The following is a 26214-nucleotide window of genomic DNA, read 5'->3' as shown; positions in this document are numbered from 1 at the left end:
ATAAGCTCTCTTACGTTTCAGTCTCCTTTCAGAAAGTAATGGTATGCTATGATTTATATAGACGCATGTTAAATGTGCTATTTGTAGGTACATAAGGAATGTCTTTTCATTAGTTTAAAAAAGTTATGGTCCATTGAGTTAATATTTTAATGCTTATAGACTTAGTATACTCAGAAAATATTCTCATACATTTTTCTTGAAATTCCATAGATTTTATTTTCCCTTATGTTCGAAGTACTTAGCTTTATGAATAAGTGAACTCTGAATATTAGAAGATACTCCTTATGGAGCCTTAGTCATTTTAGTATGCTAGGTTTTGAATTTCATGAAGTTTCAGATTGAGATCCTTTATAAGTAATGACTTGTACCAGTTAGATATCCAAGTTTAGTTGGACCTATTGTCTGCATTCTGTATTAACAGTGATTGCAGTAAGTGCAGATCAAGGTGTCCAACTGATTGAGCTCATGCAAAGTTTTATGTTTAGTATTTTTGGGAGCAAGGAAAGACTAATAAACTCTAAACGAAATATATACAGTATACAAACACTGCTGTCACTTTTACACCATAGAGGGAGGGGCAAAGCGTAGAAGAATAGGTTAGTTTCTGGCCTTGCCAGTGTCCTAAACTTTTCTAAAAGATTCAGGTTCTAAAAGGTTGAGAAAGCATTTTTAGTAAATATCATAGAAGTGATTTTCTTTTTCTTTTCTTTTTTTTTTTTCCTCAAAGTTGTTCCTCTCAGGAGAAAATCAGTAGGGGAAGAACTTACTTGGATTTTTCATATGCTATAACAGATTATTTTGTTGTCTTCTTTCTTGATAGTTTATGATTGATGGCTGAAAGAGTAACACTCATGAGAAGTCTTGTAACTCAGCTCTGTTTTACTTATGAGGCAGTTGAAGCATAGAGCAGATACTTAGATGAGGACACACTTTTACCCTTGGCTGTACCCTACTTGTTTACTAATAAGCATCAGGTATTATTCTAAACAGAACCTGAATTTTAAATAGATTACGAACTACAACTTTCCGATATAACTTTATTGCATTTCTGATACCTTTTAGTTTCTTAAAATGTCTTCTTTTTTACTTTTTAAAATTTTGATTGCTACTCTTTACAATTAAGGCATCTTCAGTGGGGTCTTCAATACTACAGTACCTAATCAGTACTTAGAAAATAACTTGGTAAGACATTGCCCGTCCCTGACATGCTGCCAGTGTTTTTTATTTTTATGACAGGAAAGGCTGAAATGTTTTGACTGATTAACCCTCTCCATGGGGGGAGAATTTAGAAAGAATTATTCTTATCAAGTCATGTGAGGAGAACACTGGACCAGAGTAACCAATTGTCCTGTTTTGCCTGGGACAGGAGACTTTCAATGCTAAAACCAGCAAAGTCACCCTAATCCCAGTAGTGATTCATATTTCTGAATGGGTCTTCAGAACAGTAGAAGAGACTGAAAAGTTGGCATTTCATCCATTGAGAATCTCTTCCCAGTGAAAGACTTCTTATTAGACGGCTGAGTGCTTACATATAATATATAGTACATATTACACTAAATACAATAGTAATGGTTAAATGTAAAATTTGGGAGAAGAGAGGCTTGTTTAAAGAAAGATTTATTTATGTTATTTAAAGTTCTAATAAACTTTTCTCTTTTTATAGAACTGATAGTGCATCAGCCGACCCAGGTAATTTAAAATATTCTTCATCCAGAGATAGAGGTGGTTCTTCCTCTTACGGACTGCAACCTTCAAATTCAGCTGTGGTGTCTCGGCAAAGGCACGATGATACCAGAGTCCACGCTGACATACAGAATGCCGAAAAGGGTATATATATTTTCTTATTGCTACAAGCATGTTTTTTGAACCACCTATCCCACCTTCCTGCCTTCTTACACCCCCAACTTTCTCGCTTTCTTCTAATATATTTAAAATACGAATAACAAATGCAGTGTTATTTCTGAAAACTTCATAGGACGTTTATCCACTTTATTATTATTATTATTATTATTATTTTTTTTTTTTTTTTGAGACGGAGTCTCGCTCTGTCGCCCAGGCTGGAGTGCAGTGGCGCGATCTCGGCTCACTGCAAGCTCCGCCTCCCGGGTTCACGCCATTCTCCTGCCTCAGCCTCCCGAGTAGCTGGGACTACAGGCGCCCGCTACCACGCCCGGCTAATTTTTTGTATTTTTCGTAGAGACGGGGTTTCACCGTGTTAGCCAGGATGGTCTCGATCTCCTGACCTCGTGATCCGCCCGCCTCGGCCTCCCAAAGTGCTGGGATTACAGGCGTGAGCCACCGCGCCCGGCCCCCACTTTATTATTTTTAAAATTTAAAATTTTTCCATACATAATTCATCAATGCAGTTTTCTTACAAAAAAGATACAATACTATTTTTGTTTTTATTTTCAAAAATATTTAGCTAAGGTTGAAGTTCCTCTTGGCTACTGTCTCTAAACTTCAAGAAAGTTTTAAAACAAGGTGCAAAATTTGATTTAATTTAGTTTTCATTTCTTTGCTCATTTTCCAATGAAGGGATCAAAATAAAATTAATTTAACTTCAAAGGTGTATTAAAAGAAATGAAAATGATTTTCAAGGCAGACAGTACAGGAAAAAGGTAGGAGAAGCAAAGGCTGGTTGAGCTGCAGATTGAGTAATAAGATCCTGAGCTATCAGGAAATTGACTGAATGAAACGAACAATCATATTTAAATGACGTACACATGGCTGTTTGTAGGTGGCTACAGTGTCAGTGGGGGATCTGGGGAAAATACTTATGGTCGGAAGTCGTTGGGGCAAGAGCTGAGGGTTAAAAATGTGACCAGCCCTGAGTTCACCAGTGTTCAGCATGGCAGTCGTGCTTTAGCCACCAAAGACATGAGGAAATCACAGGGTAAGGCTGGGAAAACGGGGACCAATCACATACACCTTCCAAAGACTTGTATCTCCTCTTATTCTGGATGCCTCTTACTAATGCCTTGCAAAGGCATAAGTTGATTAGCCTACTGTGCAGGTAAAAATTGTTTACATTCTTTTCCTGTGAATTGTTAATTTCCCACTAGAAAGGCTATAGTACATTTTAAAAGAGAATTCTCTTAAAACAAGATTAGAAGACTGGATAAGATCTTACAGAAAAGGTTTACCCAATTATCGTGGATACTGAATGTATAGTGCATAGTAGGCTCCTACTACAGCAAGTCCTTGAACTCTTGGGCCTGTGGAGGATATAGATATATATCGAGAGGGGGTACTTTTCTGTCTTTTTTTTTTTTTTTTTTTTCTCTTTTAAGTTCAGGGTACATGTGCAGGATGTACAGGTTTGTTATGTAGGTAAACGTGTGCCATGGTAGTTTGCTGCACAGATCACCCCATCATCTAGGTATTAAACCCAGCATCCATTAAGCTATTCTTGCTGATGCTCTCCTTCCCCCCGCCCCCTAGAGTGGGTACTTTTCTGGTTTGTTTGTTGTTGTTGTTTTCAATATATTTTTTTGAGACAGAGTCTTGCTCTGTCACCCAGGCTGGAGCGCAGTGCTGCAATCTCTGCTCACTGCAACCTCCGCCTCCCAGGTTCAAGTGATTCTCGTGCCTCAGCCTCCCAAGTAGCTGGGATTACAGGTGCATGCCACCACACCCAGCTGATTTTTGCATTTTTAGTGGAGACAGGGTTTCACCATGTTGGCCAGGCTGGTCTCGAACTCCTGACCTCAAGTGATCACACGTGCTCATTACAGGCGTGAGCCACCAGGCCCTGCCTTGAGTGGGCACTTTTCTAAAGTTAAATACACTGATAGCATTTCTGCCTTATGACGTAGCCTCACTGTATAGGTGAGTGCCTTGGAAGTTCAGAGGATTGGCCGGGTGCAGCGGCTCACGCCTGTAATCCCAGCACTTTGGGAGGCCGAGACGGGCAGATTACGAGGTCAGGAGATCGAGACCATCCTGGCTAACATGGTGAAACCCTGTCTCTACTGAAAATACAAAAAATAAGCTGGGTGCGGTGGCGGGCGCCTGTAGTCCCAGCTACTCGGGAGGCTGAGGCAGGAGAATGGTGTGAACCCGGGAGGCAGAGCTTGCAGTGAGCTGAGTGCGCCACTGCACTCCAGCCTGGGTGACAGAGCGAGACTCCGTCTCAAAAAAACAACAACAAAAAAGAAAGTTCAGAGGATTAGAGGTAATGATAATTTTTTTCCTTAAAGAGAAATTTATCGGTAAAGCTGAGTTATGGGCTTTGTCAGATGTAATTACTTTTTGGACATTTAGTTTTTGAGTTTTTTTTTTTTTTTTTATACTGTGTGTGTGCTTCGTGTATCTTGGTGAAAATCTTTGTGCCTGTAGCTTTTATTGTTGGTATATAACTTTTAAAAAACGGATTTCTTTTTATGTTTTCACAAGTGGAATGAATTCAAAGGCTGTGTATGCTGTTTGTTAAAATAGAGTGTTTGAAGCCTTAGACTTATGATATTATAGAAGCTAAACAGCGACTCTAAAGTAGTTCAGTAAAGAATTCCTCTTCTTCAAAGGCTCAGGGTCATGTAGTTTGCTAGTGACAGAATTGTAAGTAGAGCCTAATTTCCCAGCTGGTAACTTGATGACATTTTTGGTATCTGTCCTTATTGAAATACTCTATGGGCTAGGGATTTGTAAAAATCCTATTCTTCTCTCAGACATTGTAGTTTCTTTTCTTTTTTTTTTTTTTTTTTAACTTAAATTCAGGATACAAGTGCAGATTTGTTACACTGGTAAACTTGTGTCATGAGGGTTTGTAGTATAGATTATTTTATCACCCAGGTATTAAGCCTGGTACCCATTGGTTGTTTCTCTTGATCCTCTCCTTCCTCCCACCCCCCACCCTCCAAAAGGATCCAGTGTGTGTTGTTCCCCTTGTAGTTATTTATTTATTTATTTATTTATGAGATGGAGTATCTCCCTGTCACCCAGGCTGGAGTGCAATGGCGCGATCTCAGGTCACTGCAGCCTCCACCTCCCAGATTAAAGTGATTCTCCTGCCTCAGCCTCCCGAGTAGCTGGGATTACAGGAGCGTGCCACCACGCCCGGCTAATTTTTTGTATCTTTAGTAGAGATGAGGTTCCACCATGTTGGCCAGGCAGGTCTCAAACTCCTGACCCCGTGATCTGCCCTCCTCGGCCTCCCAAAATGCTGGGATTACAGGTGTGAGCCACCATGCCCAGCCTTCTGGTTTCTTTTATTATCAATTTTTTCTCATACCTTAGAAATGAAACTGTCAGACCCTTTGTGATTTGTTGTTTACGTATGTATTGGCTAATTATGGTAAATAGCACAGTTGAAAATGTTTTGCAAAAATTGAGTTTTTTGTTTTGTTTTGTTTTCTGAGACAGTCTCGCTCTGTCACCCAGGCTGGAATGCGCTAGTGTGATTTCACTGCAACCTTTGCTTCCCAGGCTAAAGCGATCCTCCCACCTCAGCCTCCTGAGTAGCTGGGCCACTGTGCCCAGCTAATTTTTGTATTTTTCGTAGAGATGGGGTTGTACCATGTTGCCAAGGCTGGTCTCGAACTCCTGGGCTCAAGTGATCTGCCTGCCTTGGCCTTCCAAAGTGCTGGGTAATTACAGGCAAGAGCCACCTCGCCCAGCAAAAATCTAGTTGTTAAAGGCATCGTTAATATACTAATAGTATTCACTATTGTTTGCTTGTTCTTGTGATTAAAAAATAAGGGGAGAAAAGTTGTGGTTTGCTACCTTTCTAGTGGAGGCATGCCTTGCATGTGGTAGATGATAATTAGACATTTGTTGAACTAAATGTGTGATTATGGCTCCCCAAAACTTCATCCCAGGGAAATGATGATAATGTGAATAAGAGGCTTTCCTCCAGTGGGATACCTAGATGATAAGTAGAAGCCTATATCCTGTTTTTACTCGATTGAGACTTTATCCATACCCCTTGGAAGTTGTTTAATTTGCCTACACCCAGGCTCTTTACCTGCATGTTGAAAACAGTTTGGAATGGACCCAAAGAAAGTTGTTACTAAGGCCTTTCTTTTTTCTCTCCCAGCCAGTCCTCTGGAATGAGGTGTTCAGTTGGCCTAGGGTTATTCATTTCTCGTTTCCTTCAGCAAATATTTTTTTGAGGGTCTGCTATGTGCCAGGCACTCTGCTGGGATTTGGAATACAGAGTTGAACAAAAGAGCGATAGGACCTATATTCCCTGAGCTTTTATTGACCAGTGGACTGTGACTTTTGATGTGATTTTATTTTTGAGAGAGGGTCTTGCTCTGTCACCCAGGCTGGAGTGCAATGGGGTGATCTCGGCTCACTGCAACCTCCGCCTCACGGGCTCCAGTGATTCTCCTGCCTCAGCCTCCCGAGTAGCTGGGACTACAGGTGCACACCACCTTGGCTGGCTAGTTTATGTAATTTTTTGTGTGTCTGTGGAGACAGGGTTTCACCATGTTGCCCAGGCTGGTCTCAAACTCCTGAACTCATGTGATCTACCCGCCTTCCAAAGTACTGGGATTACAGGCATGAGCCACCATAATAATTTAATTATGATTTAAATAATTTTTAATTTTAAAAATTTAAAAATTATTTTAAAATTTAAAAATTCCTTTGCTTATGTATACTCAGTGGACACCAAAATGTTTATATATTCACAGAGAGATCGATGTCTTATTGTGATGAGTCTCGACTGTCAAATCTTCTTCGGAGGATCACCCGGGAAAACAACCGAGACCGAAGATTGGCTACTGTAAAGCAGTTGAAAGAATTTATTCAGCAACCAGAAAATAAGCTGGTAAGTATAATATGTTTGGAAATATGAGGATTTTTGTGTTTCCATAATAAACTAGGTAATGCTACCTTGAGTAGTTTAAGAATGGGGAAAGTCTGTATTATGACGATCAAGAACTTAATGCTCTCTAATATGTAATTTCTTTTTCTTCTTAAAGACAAGATCTTGCTCTGTCGCCCAGGCTGGAGTGCAGTGGCACAATCATAGCTCACTGCAGTCTGAAACTCCTGGATTCAAGCTATCCTCCCGCTGTGGCCTCCTGAGTAGCTGGGACTTCAGGCATGTGCCACTACACCTGGCTGAGGTGGAAGAATCACTTGAGCCCAGGAATTCAGGGTTGCAGTGAGATATGATCACACCTCTGCATGTCAACCTCGGCGACAGAGGGAGTCCTTGTCTCTTAAAACAACAACAGAAATGTAACAAAGTATAGGAAGGGTTAAATTTTTTTCTTCACTTTCTTCACACCAATTAAGAACTTGATATGGGCCAGGTGTGGTGGCTCATGCATGTAATGCCAGCATTTTGGGAGGCCAAGGTGGGCGGATCACCTGAGTTCAGGAGTTCGATACCAGCCTGCCCAACATAGTGAAGCCCCATCTCTATTAAAAATACAAAATTAGCTGGGCGTGGTGGCACATGACCGTAATTCCAGCTACATGGGAGGCTGTGGCAGGAGAATCGCTTGAACCCAGGAGACGGAGGTTGCAGTGAGCTGAGATCACGCCATTGCACTCCAGCCTGGGCGAAAAGAGTGAAACTCCATCTTAAAAAAAAAAAAGAACTTGACAATGAGCAGGAGAAAATTAATGAAAATGGTCTAGTGAGGCAGATGCCACTTGGATCAAAGCAAGTTTCTCCTCCTTCCAAATTTTATTATGAGTAGTTTCAAATATATAGCAAGTTGAAAGAATTTGACATTGAATCTGTTAAACCCGTCATCTAATTTTTGTCGTTAACATTTTACCCTAAATACTGCCTTGTCACATATCTCTCCATCTATCCCTCCATCCGTCAGTCAATTTTTCAAATGGATTTCAAAGTAAATGAAACAAGCTTTTTGAGTTTATTTTTTTGTTGATGATCACAGCTCTATGTTTCCAGTGGGTGAATTTCTTTCATAGGCTGAAAGGAAACATGACATTCCTGATACATGCTCATTGGGGAGTGGGAATAATAAAGAAAGTAAAGTACTGTTGAATTATAATTTGGAGGAGAAGACAAGTAAAAAAGGACACAATGCTATTCTTAAAAGTATAGGAATTTGAAGTTTTTCTAAATGTGTTTTCTTTTAAAGGTACTAGTTAAACAATTGGATAATATCTTGGCTGCTGTACATGACGTGCTTAATGAAAGGTAAGTAACTAATAATGGTTCGGTTTAAATGACTTTAAAAAATATTTTTAGAAATTACTTAACAATACACAAGAAGACAAACCCACTGGCTTTGTTTATGAACATTTATTGACATTTTAGTGGGTCTTGTCATTTTTATCTGCATTAATTATGTGTTAATTACGGTTGAATACAAATGGAATCCACTTGAAAAGAATATTTATTTTTTGAGCCGGAGTCTTACCCTGTCGCCCAGGCTGGAGTGCAGTGGTGCGATCTCAGCTCACTGCAACCTCCACCTCCCGGGTTCAAGTGATTCTCCTGCCTCAGCCTCCCGAGTAGCTGGGACTACAGGCGTGCACCACAACTGCCAGCTAATTTTTGTATTTTTAGTAGAGACAGGGTTTCACCATGTTGGCCAGGCTGGTCTGGAACTCCTGACCTCAGGTGATCCACCCACCTTAGCCTTCCAAAGTGTTGGGATTACAGGCATGAGCCACCGTGCCTGGCTGGAATATTTTATTTTTTTAATTTGCTAGTCTCACTGGATAACTGAGTCTTGACTGATGGAATGGCATAAACTCTTGATGTAGGCATGAAGAATAAAATTAGTTTTTGGAAACTAGAGAATTTGAAACTGCTTAGAGAATAGAGGTAAAAAGGAATTTCCTTCTTTGGGTAAGAGTGGATCCAAACCATATATTCTCTGGCTATTAGAGTCTCCAGAGGTGTGTGGTCATTTTTTGTTATGGTGATTCCCAAAGATTTGCAGTGTTGGCAAGTACCCAAAATTTATCTCAGCTGGTCATAAACCTTAGTGCCTTTTGATGGTTTTGTTTTATAGAGTTACTTATTAAAGTTCTATGCAAATCATTACTGTTATCCTTTTAAGTTTCTGTATTTAACTATTACCATTTTTTATTTTATAGTCATTACATATTGGATATTATGTAGAATGCAGTTATGTGTAGAGTGTTTTATCTAATTATTTGTTGCTGCCCTTTTCTGAGAGTTATTTAATTCAGTTTGAGATGGAATTTAGCATTTTTGGGCCTTCCCTCACTGTTTGTAAATAATTGATTTTGTAAAAAGAAAGTAATGTCAGACAGATACTTGAGGGCAATGCAGGCTAGACAGAATGTAGTATTTAGAGTGGAGAAAATTTCAACCTTTTATGTAGTTTGAATAGAAATTTAAAAAACCACTTAAGACATTCTTTTGTAAGATGTATTACTCGTGTCATCATAGAAAACTTGAGCCTTTTGTGTGTGTTTTTTGTTTGCATTAAAATAAACACAGTAGCAAATTGCTTCAGGAGTTGAGACAGGAGGGAGCTTGCTGTCTCGGCCTTCTTTGTGCTTCTCTGAGCTATGAGGCTGAGAAGATCTTCAAGTGGATTTTTAGCAAATTTAGCTCATCTGCAAAAGATGAAGTTAAACTCCTCTACTTATGTGCCGCCTACAAAGCACTAGAGACTGTAGGAGAAAAGAAAGCCTTTTCATCTGTAATGCAGGTAAGAATGAAGGGGGAAAAATGCATGATGTACTTGGGAAGAAAATTGTCCCTTTAACACATGTCCTTGGAGGGGAGCTTGAAGAAGGGAAACATAGAATAGGGGTTATCTACTGATAGGAAATATGTTTTAAAAATTCCTCTTTCTCAGTTTGAGTAAAGGATACACTGTTCAAGGATCAGTGCTACATACATATATGCATATATGTGGAGAGAGAGGGAGAGATTTCTTCTAAAAAATAGGCTTACACGCCGGGTGTGGTGGCTCACGCCTGTAATCCCAGCACTTTGGGAGGCTGAGGCAGGCGGATCATGAGGTCAGGAGATCGAGACCATCCTGGTTAACATAGTGAAACCCCTCTCTACTAAAAATACAAAAAAAATTAGCCGGGCGTGGTGGCGGGCACCTGTAGTCTCAGCTATTTGGGAGACTGAGGCAGGAGAATGCCGTGAACCTGGGAGGCGGAGCTTGCAGTGAGTCGAGATCGCACCACTGCACTCCAGCCTGGGGGACAGAGCGAGACTCTGTCTCAAAAAAAAAAAAAAAAAAAAGATACACGTTGAAGTTAGATTTGAAATAAGTTAGTTTTAAGATTTTTTTTCTTCAGCCAAGCGCGGTGGCTCATGCCTGTAATCCCAGTACTTTGGGAGGCCGAGGCGGGCACATCATGAGGTCAAGAGATCGAAACCATCCTGGCCAACATGGTGAAACCCCGTCTCTACTAACAATACAAAAATTAGCCGGGCGTGGTGGCACGCGCCTGTAGTCCCAGCTACTCAGGAGGCTGAGGCAGGAGAATCGCTTGAACCTGGGAGGCCGAGGTTGCAGTGAGCCGAGATCGCACCATTGCCTGGGAGACAGAGCCAGACTCTGTCTTAAAAAAAAAAAAAAAAGATTTTTTTCCTCTTTGGTTTTTAGAAATGTTGTTTTTGAGATTGCTTAGGACCAGAATGATTTGCAAAGTTGAAAATAGGAACTCCACTAGTAATGCCGGATAGAAGAGTGCTTCACATTTGTAGAGGGAGACAAGAACTAACTATCACAACTTCTTTCTGAGCCTTTTGGTTTGCTAACGTGCCCCAAATTCTTATTCCAAATGGTATAAGATAATTATGTGTAAATGAATAGCAGCTCTACTTAGTTTTATTTCATATTTGTGTATCTGAATATATTAAAATATCATTCATTTTTTTTTTTTTTTTTGATGCAGAGTCTTGCTCTGTTGTCCAGCCTGGAGTGCAGTGGCATAATCTCGGCTCACTGCAACCTCTGCCTACCGGGTTCAAGTGATTCTCCTGCCTCAGCCTCCCGAGTAGCTGGTATTGCAGGAGTGTGACATTAGCCTGGCTAATTTTTGTATTTTTAGTAGAGATGGGGTTTCATTGTGTTGGCCATGCTGGTCTTGAACTCCTGACCTCAAGTGATCCTCCTGCCTCGGCCTCCCAAAATACTGTGATTAGTGTCATGAGCCACCACACCTGGCCTAAAAGATCATTGATTTAGTTTTGAGTAAGATTTTAAGTGATTAAATTATGGTATTGTTGTGTTTGGAATATCTGATATTAGGGTTTTTTTTGTTTTTTTTACAGTTTTTGATATGCTTTATTTTGGGTATGTAGTTTAAAAAATATAAAGGAAATATAAGGAATGTTCTTTTTTTTTTTTTAAATAAAAAATGTATTTTTAACTGGGCATGGTGGCTCACTCCTGTAACCCCAGCACTGTGGGAGGCTGAGGCTGGTGAATTGCCTGAGTCCAGGAGTTTGAGACCAGCCTGGGCAACATGGCGAAACCCTGTTTCTATCAAAAAAAAAAAAAAAAAAAAAAAGGAAAAAAATAAGTCGGGCATGGTGGCATGCACCTGTAATCCCAGCTACTTGGAGGCTGAGGCAGGAGGATCGCTTGTGCCTGGGAGGTTGAAGCTACAGTGAGCTATGGTCAAGCTACTGCACTCCATTATAGGCAACCCTGTCTCAAAAAAGCAAAACAAAATGAAACATTTTCCCCCTTGATTATAGAGGTTTGAGAAAAATTTGAGGGAAGATTCAGAAAATTACCTGTAACTGAACAGAATGCCACCAGCTTGGGCTTATTCTGCATGCATAATTATGAATATTTTCCCAGCTCTTGTGAAAATTCTCACATTCATAGAAAGATAGATGCACCAGTAAAATAAATACCTGTAAATACGATAATAATTTCATAATATATGCTTCACCTAGATTTACCAGTTACTAATATTTTGCCACAGTTTTATTTTCTCACAGACTTTTGTTGAGCATCTGAAAACCATACACATGATGACAGTTCACCCCATAATGTTTTAGTATGCATCTCCCAAGAATAAGGTTTTTCTTCTGTATAACAAGAATATTGTAATCATACCTAAGAAAATGAATTTTATTACATATGTGTTCTATATTCAAATTTCTGTAATTACCCCAAGATGTCTTTTAAATGATTTTTAGCATTGATAGTCTGTGCCTGTGTAGATTATAACATTGGCTATTGCAAAATAATGGTTTTCTTTTTTTCTTTTTTCTTTTTGAGACGTAATCTTGCTCTATTGTCCAAGCTGGAGGGCAGTGGCACGATCTCGGCTCACTGCAACCTCCGCCTCCCAGGTTCAAGCAGTTCTCTTGCTTCAGCCTCCTGAGTAGCTGGGATTACAGGCATGTGCCACTGTGCTCTGCTAATTTTTATATTTTTAGTAGAGACGGAGTTTCATCATGCTGGCCAGGCTGGTCTTGAACTCCTGACCTCAGGTGATCCACCTGCCTCGTCCTCCCAAAGTGCTGGGGTTACAGGTGTGAGCCACTGCACCCAGCCTAAAATGATGGTTTTCTGATTCTAGCATTTCTTTTATAAGATTGCTATGTAAAGCACAGCTTTTCCTTTTTTAGGGAAAAATGTTTTTTAACAGCTGCAAAATAAATATTCTTTCAATGGAATGACAAATAGTTATTTATTATTTTATTTTTGCCATATATTTATTTTAAAAATTTATGTATAATGGTAACCTGAGCCTGCATGTTATTCATGTGTGGTGCCATACTGATCTTCCTTAATTTTCATATGAAGCAAGTACTAATATACTAAAGCATAAATTATATAAAATTTGCTTTATATTTTGGATTGCAAAGTAATTGTTGTACTTTATAGAAAAGTTTCCCAAATCCATTTTACTTTTTTGTGTTTGAAATTTAATCACAGGTAGAATCTTAAAGAGAGCATTTAGGGATATTGTAAACAGATGTTATTAAGGACTAATGTTAACTGATGTCAAAGGACTAATATTAACAAACATTGAAGAAGAGAAAACAGTATTTGTTTTTAGCTTAACAGCTTAGTGGAGCGAAATATTTTCAATTTATTTATTTTATTTATTTATTATTATTATTATTTTTTTTGAGATGGAGTCTGGCTGTATTTCCCAGGCTGGAGTGCAGCGGTGCAATCTCAGCTCACTGCAACCTCTGCCTCCTGGGTTCAAGCGATTCTTGTGTCTCAGCCTCCCAAGCAGTTGGGATTTACAAGTCAATTCTTTTTTTTTTAACTAAAACTACAGAATCTATTTTTCTTGGTCTCATACTCAGTTTTTTATGTAGTCACTTAGTAAATAATGAACCTAATTTGCTTGTTTTCTCCCTATTTTGTTGAATGTTCACGGTTTGTAACTTTTATTTTTAAGCTTGTAATAACCAGCCTGCAGTCAATTCTTGAAAATGTGGATACACCAGAATTGCTTTGCAGATGTGTTAAGTGCATTCTTTTGGTGGCTCGATGTTACCCTCATATTTTCAGCACTAATTTCAGGGTGAGTTCCTCATTCCGCTGTTCAGATCATGGGGTGAGGGGGATGGTTGTGTGTGTGAGGAACTGAGGAATCAGATGGAAAACAATGCCTCTGCTCCTTTGAATATAATCAGTGATATTTGAGGTTCCAGGGTTAAATGCCGCATTTTTCTTTCTGACGTTCGTACCTTAAAATATTTGAAGAAAATAAACTATTTCATTGTTGTCAGAAATGTAGTTCTTTTATTTTCCTGCCCCTCTCCCCTTTCTAAGTTTCTAGAATGTCAAGTAGGTAGAACATAGATGCTCCTTTTAGGATCTTTTGCTGTGAAATGGTCCACAGGTGAATGGCAGTAATATCTTAAAATGATTGGCCCCCTCTCTCTTTGTTTCCATCAAGGATACAGTTGGTATATTAGTTGGATGGCATAGAGATCATACTCAGAAACCTTCACTCACGCAGCAGGTATCTGGTAAGTCTTGCAGCCTATACCAGTTATTTAAATACTGTCGGGGAGGAGCAGTGGTCCCCCAGTGACCATCTATCAATGCCATTTCTTGAATAATGCAAGAAAACTAATTCAGAGAAATGTTTTATTGTAAATGAACATGACTTGTTAGCTAAATATATATTTTCAGAGGAAATTACTAGTAGGTGGGTAGAGTAAGTACAGACAGGACTTCCCCAAGTTATTTGTAGTTTGTACTGGTAGGAAAGTATATGGTAAGAATATATTGCAGTGGCAATACCCTGAAGTGGACAATGGAAGATCCAAGTTATTTGTCACATTTTATTGTTTTTCTGGTTATTTTTTAAAAAAAGGAAATATAGGGTTAATTTGGAGAATTGTCATAAATGAGAAATGGTTTTGTTTCCCATTTTTTTGGAGTTAAGTGAATGACTAGCGTGGCTCATTTGCACATTTCAGCTTGTTTCAAGTGTCATAGTTTCTCGTAACTTACTTGGTGTAATAAACTTTTGAAAATAAGATATTCAGGTGATAGTGGTCTGTTTCATTTTCACTGAGGAGATGAGTATACACCTTTAATGGTTAGATGTGGCCCTGGGATTAGCCAGGCCAATGGTAGATTGTGGCATTTTAGTCTTAAGTCATGTGTAGTGACAATATAGATATGAAATTTACTGAAAAAGTAAGGAAATAACATGTACGTGTTAATTTCTGCAGAAATTAAAGAGGTATTAATTAAAGAGGTATTGGTTAATCGTGATCAGTATGTTTAGCAGTCTTACTTTTATGATATAGGACATGTTTTAGGGTATGCTGCTTGAAAACCAGATACTTTTTGAAAGAAGCCTCTTATATTTTTTTAATTTGGATTTTTTGGTGTTTTTTCTCTCCCCTACCCTTTCACAATTTCTTATGCGATTCCAAGGGTGGTTGCAGAGTTTGGAGCCATTTTGGGTAGCTGATCTTGCATTTTCTATGCCTCTTGTTGGTCAGTTTCTAGAAGACATGGAAGCATATGCTGAGGTCAGTATATAGAAAGCTGTTTGTTAAAATTTTGGTTAAGAAAAAATCTTAAATTGTGCTAGATTTATTTTAAAATGGCTCAGACCTCCTGACATTTAAGCAGAAATTACAAGCCCATTGCAATATTTTGAAAAAAATTTTTTTTTTTGAGACGGAGTCTCGCTCTGTCACTCAGGCTGGAGTGCAATGGCACGATCTCAGCTCACTGCAACCTCCACCTCCTGGGTTCAAATTATTCTCCTGCCTCAGCCTCCTGAGTAGCTGGAATTACAGGTGCCCGCCACTACGCCCAGCTAATTTTTGTATTTTTAGTAGAGACGGGGTTTCACCATGTTGGCCAGGCTGGTCTCAAACTCCTGACCACTGGTGATCCAGCTGCGTCGGCCTCCCAAAGTGCTGGGATTATAGGCATGAGCCCCCGTGCCCAGTCAGTATTTTAAACATTTATTTCAGATGTGTTTAAGTTACCAGGAGAATTACTGGAGAGACTAAAAGAAACGTTGCAAGCTTCGTATTTCGCAAAGCTTTACATACTCTCGGTAGCTGGTATTTTTCTAAAGACATATTTTGTTATTTATTTTTATTTTTTGTTCCCAGTCTTCAGAGTCTTAAAGCAAATTGATGTTGTGTTATAAAAAAACACAAAACACCAAAAGCTCCTAAAGATTTTCCTCTTACATATGTACAGGAGATCTTGAATCGTACTTTGGAGGACAAGCCTTGGCTTCAGCCAGCTTTTGTGGCTGTACGAATATAGCATAGGAGCTTTAAGAGCGCTGCTGAAGCCTCTGTTACTGGTACTTGGCTTTTCTGGCCCCACCGTCATGGCTTAACTCTGTGCCATCTCTTATCTGAATCTCTCTGTGTTTCTCCCCTATTCAGATCAACCAGTCAAGGCTCCCATAAAGATTTTGGCCTCATCTTGTTTTTTTCATCTTTGCTGCTTGTAGTCAACAGGAATTCAGTACCTTTAGCTGTACTGATGTGTTTACTCTTTCCTAGAAAAGCAAGGAAATGTTTTGCTTCTGCGTTGTTTTTTCTTTGCCCCCACACCTAGAATGTCTTTTTTCACAGCCCACGTTTAAAGCTGATCTACCTCTCATAAGCCACACATTCTAGTTTGTAGAGATGCTTCCCTTGTTATCCTTAAGATCTCATTCTCTTCTGTTATTTTGGTGCTTAATTTTAGGTAGATGTATACATTGGTTCTAGTATCCTAGTTTTTGCGAATCTTGTCCTTTTCATATATCGTTACTTCTTCAGTTACACATCTGTAGACCAGGTCTTGTAATCTCCCTTTGCTCTTCATGTGCATGCTCTTGGTTTGGAGGACTTACTGTTGAGCTGAGTGGCTCAAAGTATACCTAGAATGAGATTTTTAGCCAAAAGCAAATTCAGGAGTGGCAGAAGCTTCCGTCTTCATTTATACCTACATATAACTAGAGCATATGTGCTAGAATTTATTTTTCCCCAACAGCTTTCTGAGTTGATTTAAGAGATTATTTCCTTAATTTGTTGTCTATTGGGTTTAATGTTGGCTTTTTGAAATAATTAGGTAAAACCCATTTTTATATTCAGAGTCATGAATATTCTCATGGGCCACAGTTCTCTTTCTAAAAGCCTAAAAATCTATTCTAAAATGAATTGATTGAAATATTTTAGAGTTTTTTTTTTTTTTTTTTTTTTAAACAATGTACTACTTATTAAGAATGCTGTGAATTCACATGTAGGACCTCAGCCATGTGGCCTCTGGGGAATCAGTGGATGAAGACGTCCCTCCTCCATCAGTGTCATTACCAAAGCTGGCTGCGCTTCTCCGGGTATTTAGTACTGTGGTGAGGAGCATTGGGGAACGCCTCAGCCCAATTCGGGCCCTCCAATTACTGAGGCATACGTAACAGATGTAAGTGCTTTTGGGCATTTGAAGTGTCATTCAAAAATAAAATTGTTTTACATTGTAAATGCTTCTCTTTACCAGGTGAACTGTTATTAATCCTTCATTTGTTTAGCATGTATGTATGTATGTATATATGTATATATTGTCTGACTGCTTTCTTAAATAACCAGAAAAGCAGGGAATCCTGTTATATCTCATCCTCCTTTCATCCAACTCCCCTACCCTCCCATGACAAAAGGCCACTCTGAATTTTTAAATCTTATCCTTTCATTTTTAAATAATATTTCTTATAATTTTACTTTTAAATTATTGGGTTTCCTTTTAGTTTTTCAACATATTACAAATAGCACACTATAGGAGAAGCCTCAGAAAGTAATCTTCTCTGAGCATAAGATGGAACTCATATGAAAACTTGTGTATCTTTATATTCTTTGATAGCCTGATATGAAAGAACATAAACAAATTAAAAATGAGGTAGCTAGATTGCCACACTTCAGCAGCCTCAGACATTAGCTGCACTGTATATAGCACATCCAATGAGGGTTCAGTGGAAAAGACACAAGAAATGAACCCCAGGCATTGTACTCTGCTTTGAATAAGGAGAAAGAAGCATGTGTGATACAGTCATAAAAAATTTAATCTAACTGATGAAAATTTTACCGTTAGGATAAAACTCGCTTTTAGGAGCATATACTTTTGCTGAACATGTTGCTAAATAAAATAGGATATTGATTATATAGTAAGTTGTGTGCTTGAGCAGAAATGTCAGAACTGAAAGATAAATGAAACCAGCATATTGGTATTTTAAACCAATATGGTTTCAAAATGGTTTAATATCTTCGCTTCATTTTTAATGTCTAAAAGGTGGTTGTTTGAAGACTGTACAGAGTTGAAATAAAAAGCGGTTAATTCAGACATAAAATAAAAGGGACATAATTTATAGGATAGGTGTATATTGATTTATGAGGATCTTTTAGGCCTTTGAGAATGGTAGAATGGTGGGGTTTTTATTTTTTTTATTTATTTTTGGAGCTGGAACCTCACTCTGTCACCCAGGCTGGAGTGTAGTAGTGCAATCATAGCTCACTGTAGTCTTGAACTCTTGGGCCCAGGTGAACTTCCCACCTCACTCAGCCCTACAAGCGGGTGTCACCATACCCAGCTTTTTTTTTTTTTTTTTTTCTTTTTAAAGTGGGGTGGTGCCATCACGACTCAGTGCAGTCTCTATCTCTTGGGCTCAAGTGATCCTCCCAGCATAGCTCCTGCTAATTTTTTATTTTCGTAGAGATGGGGTCTCAGTGTTTCCCAGGCTGGTCTTGAACTTTTGGCCTCAAGCAGTCTTCCCACCTCAGCCTCCCAAAGTGTTGGGATTATAGACATGAGCCACTGTGCATGCATGGCCAAGAATGCTTCCCCCTCCGCCCTCTCCCCCACCACTCTTTTTTTTTTTTTTTTTTTTTTTTGGAGACATGGTCTCTGTTGCCCAGGCTGGAGTGCAGTGGCACGATCTTGGCTCACTGCAGCCTTGACCTCCCAGGCTTAAGTGATCCTCCCACCTCAGCCTCTCAAGTAGTTGGTGGGACTACTGGTGTGAGCCACCATGCCTAACTAATTTAAAAACAAATTTGGTAGAGATGAGGTGTTGTTATGTTGACATGGCTGGTCTCAAACTCCTGGACTCAAGAGAACCTTCCAGCTAATCCTCTCAAAGTGCTAGGATGATAGATGTCAGTCACTATGCCCAACCTCCAAGGATACTTTTAATGAAAACTATGGGTAGACTAAATAAAATCCTGTATGTATTGGTTGTTAAATATTAGAGAAATATTTTTTAACATTTGCTCTGTTTTCTCCCCTATTTTATTAGAAATTTAGTACACAATTGGCCATTATAGTGAAGTGGGGGATTTTGTTTGTGTGTGTATTGGAAATAATATGATTTTTGAAGATATTATGTGGTAAGCATGAGAGTGCTTATCTTTCAAAAGAGACCATCAGTAGATAGAAGCTTTAATAAGCTTAAAGTGACTTGTATGTTCAGTTTTGAAAGATTGACTCCCAAAAGCCCAAGAGCTAGCTTGTAGTATGTGTGGGCAGGCTATTCCCATGCTGTCAATACCATTACTGTCGTGTATTTCATGATAAAGATTCTGAGCTTCAGCCATTTAGTGACATTGGGAGAAACGAAGTTGGGTATGTGGGAAATAGAGGATGGCAGATTCCATTTCCTGTCATAGTAGCACTTTAGGATTTTTTAGCCAAGATCATGTTTACATATTGTAGTAAAGGCATCATTATTATTCAGCTACTGAGAACTAGAATATTAAGAGACTGCTGGCAAGGCAGGCAGTTAATTTTCAGTTGAAATTGCATTAAATAAAAAGTATTTTCTTGCTTTGTGGAAGCACGTGAACTTTTTTAAAAAGCTGCTGGTTTTCCCCATTTACAGGTTCTGTACAGAGTAATGAGATGTGTGACGGCTGCAAACCAGGTGTTTTTTTCTGAGGCTGTGTTGACAGCTGCTAATGAGTGTGTTGGTGTTTTGCTCGGCAGCTTGGATCCTAGCATGACTATACATTGTGACATGGTCATTACATATGGATTAGACCAACTGGAGAATTGCCAGACTTGTGGTACCGATTATATCATCTCAGTCTTGAATTTACTCACGCTGGTATGTGAATTATTCTTTTCCTTTTTAATGTGTTGGTTTATTCAGGCCCTTAAATGGATATGTAAGAAATGAAGGGCTTTGTCTGGGTATGGTGGCTCATGCTTGCAATCCCAGCGCTTTGGGAGGCCAAAGCAGAAGGATTGCTTGCATCCAGGAATTCTGGCACAGCTTGGGCAATGTAGTGAGACCCCATCTGTACAAAAAGTCAAAAATCAGCTTGGTGTAGTGGTGTGCACCTGCAGTCCTAGCTACTCGGGAGGCTGAGGGAGGAGGATCGATTAAGCCCAGGAACTTGAGGTTGAAGTGAGCTCTGATTGTGCCACTGCACTCAGCCAAGGTGACAAAAAAGGCCCTGTCTCCAAAAAAGAAAAAAAAATAAGGGCTTTGCTTTGTTATATAATTTTTTTAGAGTACATTCATCAGTCTTATAATCTATGTTTTCATTTTAGTGTCTATTTACTTTTATTTTTAATGCAATTTTTTTTTTGAGACAGGGTCTCACTCCGTTGCACAGGATGAAGTGCAGTGGCATGATTTTGGCTCAGTGTAGCCTTGACCTCTTGGGTTCAGGTGATCCTCCCACCTCAGCCCCCCAGGTAGCTAGGACTACAGGCGTGCACCACCACACCTGGCTAATTTTTTATATTATTTTGTAGAGATGGAGTTTTGCCATGTTGCCCAGGCTGGTCTTGAATTCTTGGGCTCAAGCAATCCACCTGCCTTGGCCTCCCAAAGTACTGGGATTATAGGCATGAGCCACTCTGCCCGGCCTCTATTTTTAGTGGTTGATAGCTAGTCTTAGTGTAGCTTTACTCGTTTTTTCTGAGGAAACATTGCTCTACGCACCAGATTCTTTCTTTTTTTCTTTTCTTTCTTTTTTTTTTTTTTTTGGTCACAGGATCTTGCTGTATTCCCCTGGCTGGAGTGCAGCGGTACAATCAGAGCTCACTGCAGCCTCAAACTCCTGGGCTCAAGTGATCCTCCCACTCAGCCTCCCGACTATCTGGGACTACAGATGCATGCCACCATGCCTGGCTAACCTTTATATTTTTTGGAGAGAAGGGGTCTCGCTACATTGTCTAGGCTGGCCTTAAATTCTTGGTCTCAAGTAATCCTGCTGCCTTGCCCTCCCAAAGTGCTGGGATTACAGGTGTGAGCAATCATGCCTGGCCTCCTTTAATTTTTTTTTTTTTTTTTTTTTTTTGAGACGGAGTCTCGCTCTTTTGCCCAGGCTGGAGTGCAGTGGCACAATTGTATTTGTAGTAGAGACGGGGTTTCACCGTGTTAGCCAGGATGGTCTCGATCTCCTGACCTTGTGATCTGCCTGCCTTGGCCTCCCAAAGTGCTGGGATTACAGTCGTGAGCCACCGTGCCCGGCCGGCCTCCTTTAATTTCTTAACCATAAATATCCTCCCCCCACTTTTATTATGGACATTCTGAAGCACATAAAAATAGGGAGCATAGTATAATAAATTTGTACATATTTAACACTCAGCTTCTATAATTAGAAAGAAATGGCCCATCTGGTTTCATCTAGGCCTCTTTGCTATCTTTTCATCTCCAACTGGATTATTTTAAAGCAAATTCTAGATGACATTCTGCTGAGCATTTCTGCCGGAATTACACCTCTCTTTGCTAATGTGAAAAAATGCCCATGATAACTGTAAAATACGTGTGTCCTATTTAGGTGTCTAAACACTTTAATGTCACAGTATTAAGGCCTTAAAATATAGCTTAGATATATTTTTCTAAATTAAAAGACTTTATTTTTTAGATATACAGAAAATTGAGCAGAAAACAATGAGTTCCCGTATACCTTCTTCATCCCAACAGTTTCCCCCTCATTAACATATTGTGTTAGTGTGGTACATTTATTACAAAGGAGTGAATATTGATATATTATTATTAACTAATTTTATAGTTTACTTTGTGTTATGTATTCTATGGACTTTAACATGTGTAATGACATGTTTCCCCTATTACCAGTATCATACAGGATAGTTTCACTTCCCTAAAAATCTTTTATGTTCTACCCACTCCTTCCTCCTTCCCTCTCCCCACTCCTCCCTCCCCCCATCTTAAGCCCATGGCAACCCCTGATCTTTTTACTGTCTCCATCGTTTTGCCTTTTCCAGAATGCCATGTAGTTGGAGTCATATAGTATGTAGCCTTTTCAATTGGCTTCTTTCAGTTACCAGTGTGCCTTTAAGGTTTCTCCATGTCTTTTTGTAATTTGAGAAGCTCATTTTTAAAAAATTTTATTCTTTTAGATTGTTGAACAGATAAATACGAAACTGCCATCATCATTTGTAGAAAAACTGTTTATACCATCATCTAAACTACTATTCTTGCGTTATCATAAAGAAAAAGAGGTAAGTAATACACTGATAATGAATTTTGACAACTTGAGTCACTGAAGAGTTGGACCTAATGTTGCTTACCAGGCTATATAAGTGAAATTGAGTGAAATGTGAAATGTTTGATTTAGAATATAGTGATTGTATTTGTTCTTTTAAATTTATATTTCTTGATAATCATACTGAATACTTTCATGAATGGTGTGCCAGATACTCTTTTCAAACTATGCATCTTTTGCTGTTCTTAAATTTATTAAATTTTCATAAGGGTAAAAGAAGTTGACACATTTATAAAGTTATAAATTAAGAAGTACTGTATATTTGGTAAACAAAAATGACTGGCTTTTCAACCACCCCCTAGTCAAATCCACCACAGACTTTCCTGGTAGATTTAAGAAACCCAGTCTTAAACTGCTGTTTGCATATGTCTTTTGATGTTGATTATTTAAAAAAAAAAAAAAAAAAACGGCCATTTTGACAGTTTTCATTTATAGTACTCTTTATTTGTGATAAAACTTAATAGATTTGAAATAGCATACTGATCTGTGTCAGTTTTCTGATTGGCTTTTAAAAAATTAAAATATTAAGTGCTACGGACAGTGAATTGATTGATCTTAAATTTATTTGTATCATCAGCACTAATACAGATAGTGATTTATTTTCCATATAATTTTAGACGATTTATTTTCCATTTATCACTTCCTTGAATTTTTTGTTTTTCAGGTTGTTGCTGTAGCCCGTGCTGTTTATCAAGCAATGCTCAGCTTGAAGAATATTCCTGTTTTGGAGACTGCCTATAAGTTAATATTGGGAGAAATGACTTGTGCCCTAAACAACCTCCTGCACAGTCTGCAACTTCCTGAGGCCTGTTCTGAAATAAAACATGAGGCTTTTAAGAATCATGTGTTCAATGTAGACAATGCAAAATTTGTAGTTAAATTTGACCTCAGTGCCCTGACTACAATTGGAAATGCCAAAAACTCACTAATAGGGGTGAGTCTTTAATTGTAATGACTTTGTTTTATCCACAGTTAAGCCTTTTCTCATTACATATTTATGTATTTCACTGTCATGTCAACATGTCTGCAGAATCACTGTATGTAACAAACAGCCGTATTTAAGACATGCCTGGATAAATAAAATGGGTAGGAATGTTTTCTTGCCATTATATTTAACTTTTCTTCTTTTTCCTTGACAAATCTTGGTAAGTTTTTTTATATTAGTTTTATTTTCTAGAAAATGTCTTATGAATTTCTCCTATTTGCTCTAGCATGCTTACAGAAAATGTCAGTGTTTCTTACAGCTCAAATTTGTATAGTTGTTGTAAAATGCGGTCTCTTTCTTCTTCCCCTGGTACTTTTTTCTTTCTGTCTACTGAAGTTAGTTCTTATACATGGTCTTATATTTTGGCTGTCTCTTTTTCCCTAGGAACATTCATACAGGTTGAATATTCCTTATCTGAAATACTTGGGACTGGAAGTGTTTTCGATTTTGGATTTTGGAATACTTTTTTTTTTTTTTGGAGATAGTGTTTTACTCTTGTTGCCCAGGCTGGAGTGCAATGGCGCGATCTTGGCTCGCTGCAACCTCCGCCTCCCGGGTACAAGCGATTCTCCTGTTTCAGCCTCCCAAGTAGCTCAGATTACAGGCATGCGCCACCACGCCTGGCTAATTTTCTTGTATTTAGTAGAGATGGGTTTTCACCATGTTAGCCAGGCTGGTTGTGAACTCCTGACCTCAGGTGATCCACCTGCCTTGGCCTCCCAAAATACTGGGATTATGGGTGGGCAGCACCATGCCCAGCCGGAGTTTGGAATATTTTCATACCACTTACTGGTGAGCATCCCTAATCTGAAAATCCTAAATCTAAAATGCTCCAAAATTTGAAACTTTTTGAGCACCAGTATGATGCCCCAAGTGGAAAATCCCACACCCGACCTCATGTGACGAGTCCAAACTGTTGTATGCACAAAATTATTTAAAATATTGCATTAAATGACCCTCAGGCTATGAATAGAAGGTGTCTATGAAACATAAGTGAATTTCGTCTTTAGACTTGGGTCCCATCCCCCACATATCTCATTTTATATATATGCAAGTATTCTCAAATCCAAACATATACAAAGTCTGAAACACTTCTGGTCCCAAGCATTTTGAATAAGGGATACTCAACCTGTAGTCTTTCTTTTGGGGGGGGGGGGGCTTTTTTTTCTTTTTTTGGAGACAGAGTCATGCTGTTGTCAACTGGGCTGGAGTGCAGTGGTGCAATCTTGGCTCACTGCCACCTCTGCCTCCCGGGTTCCAGCAATTCTCCTGCCTCAGCCTCCCGAGTAGCTAAGATTACAGACACCTGCCACTACGACGGGCTAATTTTTGTATTTTTAGTAGAGACTTGGTTTCACCATGTTGGTCAGGCTGGTCTCAAACTCCTGACCTCAGGTGATCCACCCGCCTCAGCCTCCCAAAGTGCTGGAATTACAGGCATGAGCCACCGCGCCCAGCCCGTGTGTTTTTTTTTTTAAGTAATTCGACGTGGCCCTGCTCTTGATTTGTATTTATTGTTTATGGTTTGTGTATTTCTTCTTCCTATTGGACCACACAGAGTTGAAAAACATTATTTTTAATAGAAAATAATAGGTGTAGGCTGGGCACGGTTGCTGACACCTGTAAACCCAGCACTCTGGGAGGCCAAGTCAGGCTGATCACTTGTGGTCAGGAGTTTGAGACCAGCCTGGCCAACATGGTGAAAGCTCGCCTCTACTAAAAATAGAAAAATTAGCCAGGGGTGGTGGTGCACACCTGTAATCCTAGCTACTTTGGAGGCTGAGGTAGGAGAATTGCTTGAACCCCGGAAGTGGAAGTTGCAGTGAGCTGAGATCACACCACTGCACTCCAGCCTGGGCTACAGAACTAGACTCTGTCTCAAAAGAAAAAAAAAGAAAGAAAGAAAGAAAGAAAAAGAAATGGATGTAATTAGGGAATAAAGTTTTTAGGAGGAAGAAGGTAAAATTTGATGTTTGCACTTCAATGTGCTCCGTGTTGTTTGATTGGATTGCCTTGTATAATTCCATAGCTGCTTCGCTTATTACCAGTTACAGCTTATGTTTGAAGTCACAATAAACTCTTCTTCAAACATGAAAGCTTGATTTTTGAGGAAAATTATTCACATTATTTACAGATTCAAAGATGTTTATGTCCTGTACTCTAGAAATAAGGAGAAAGTGGGTGGGGATGGGGCAGTCAGGTGGAATGGAGTGTCTTGGCAGTGTAAAGGAAAAAGATGGATGGAAAAGGTGTAGGGTGGCAGGGTGTGCCTTTGTTTCCTTATTGAACAGGGCACCTTGCCATTTGCAGTATATGGAAAATTGAGGAAATACAGTCTACTTCCACAAAAGGCACATACAAAGGGCTCTGTTTAGACCAGAGTTCTGCAAACTATGGTCTGTGGGCCAAATACAGCCCAGCACCTGTTTTTTGTCTGTTATTTTAAGTGTATACTTCACTGATTTTTACTATATTCACAGAAGTGTACAACCATCACAACACTAGTGCCTGTTTTTGTAAAGAAAGTTCTCGTTGGGCTGGGCGCAGTGGTTCACGCCTGTAATCCCTCGGGAGACTGAGACAGGCAGATCACCCAAGCTCAGGAGTTCAAGATCAGCCTGGCCAACATGGTGAAACCCTATCTCTACTAAAAAAAATACAAAAGTTAGCAGGGTGTGGTGATGGGCACCTGTAATCTCAGCTACTTGGGAGACTGAGGCAGGGAGAATTGCTTGAACCCCGGAGGTAGAGGTTGCAGTGAGCTGAGATCGCCCCATTGCACTCCAGCCTGGGCAACAGAGCGAGAGACTCCGACTCAAGAAAGTTTTCTTGGAACACAGGTACTCTCATTCCTGTGTTTTGTGTGTGGCTGGTGTTTTGTTTTGAGAGAGAGAGTCTTAACTTTGTCATCTAGGCTGGAGTGCATTGGTATGAACTCGGGTCACTGCAACCTCTGCCTCCCAGGTTCAAGCGATTCTCCTGCCTCAGCCTCCCGAGTAGCTGGGATTACAAGTGTGCGCCACCATGCCCAGCTAATTTTTGTAATTTTAGTAGAGATGGGGTCCCGCTGTGTTGCCCAGGCTGGTTTCAAACTCCTGGGCTCAAGTGATCTGCCCACCTTAGCCTCCCAAAGTGCTAGGATTACAGGTGTGAGCCACAACACCTGACCTGTGGCTGTTTTCTTACTGTAGCGATAGACGAGGAGTTGCTGCATTGTATAGAGATGCTATATTGCACGCAACGGCTTTACTGACTTCACAAAAAAGTATTTGTCCCAGGTGTAGTGTACTAGATCCCTTCCAATCTGTAATTTTAATTTAAAAATGTCCAAATACCC

At 39.4% G+C, this 26214-nt stretch overlaps 1 protein-coding gene and 1 pseudogene across 4 annotated transcripts in view; both read left to right on the top strand.

Moving 5' to 3' along the window:
* The window catches only part of LOC749371 (serine/threonine-protein kinase SMG1-like), a 44787-nt gene that overhangs the window by 16102 nt on the left and 2471 nt on the right, over positions 1 to 26214 (top strand). Inside the window, 11 exon segments of one of the 4 annotated variants that reach the window (NM_001302405.1) lie at positions 1664 to 1827; positions 6636 to 6772; positions 8067 to 8125; positions 9404 to 9617; positions 13309 to 13434; positions 13813 to 13885; positions 14808 to 14905; positions 16636 to 16808; positions 19252 to 19476; positions 21747 to 21848; positions 22557 to 22729. In NM_001302405.1, coding sequence (NP_001289334.1) covers positions 1664 to 1827; positions 6636 to 6772; positions 8067 to 8125; positions 9404 to 9617; positions 13309 to 13434; positions 13813 to 13885; positions 14808 to 14905; positions 16636 to 16803 — 1039 coding nt within the window. In that variant the 3' untranslated portion in view covers positions 16804 to 16808; positions 19252 to 19476; positions 21747 to 21848; positions 22557 to 22729. 4 annotated transcript variants of the gene reach the window in all.
* On the top strand, positions 22978 to 23806 carry LOC134808741 (uncharacterized; annotated as a pseudogene).

The sequence above is a fragment of the Pan troglodytes genome, chromosome 18, assembly GCF_028858775.2.
Source record: "Pan troglodytes isolate AG18354 chromosome 18, NHGRI_mPanTro3-v2.0_pri, whole genome shotgun sequence".
Lineage (NCBI taxonomy): Eukaryota > Metazoa > Chordata > Mammalia > Primates > Hominidae > Pan > Pan troglodytes.
Note: the sequence above shows the minus strand (reverse complement) of the source record. Positions and strands in the feature narration are given on the sequence as shown.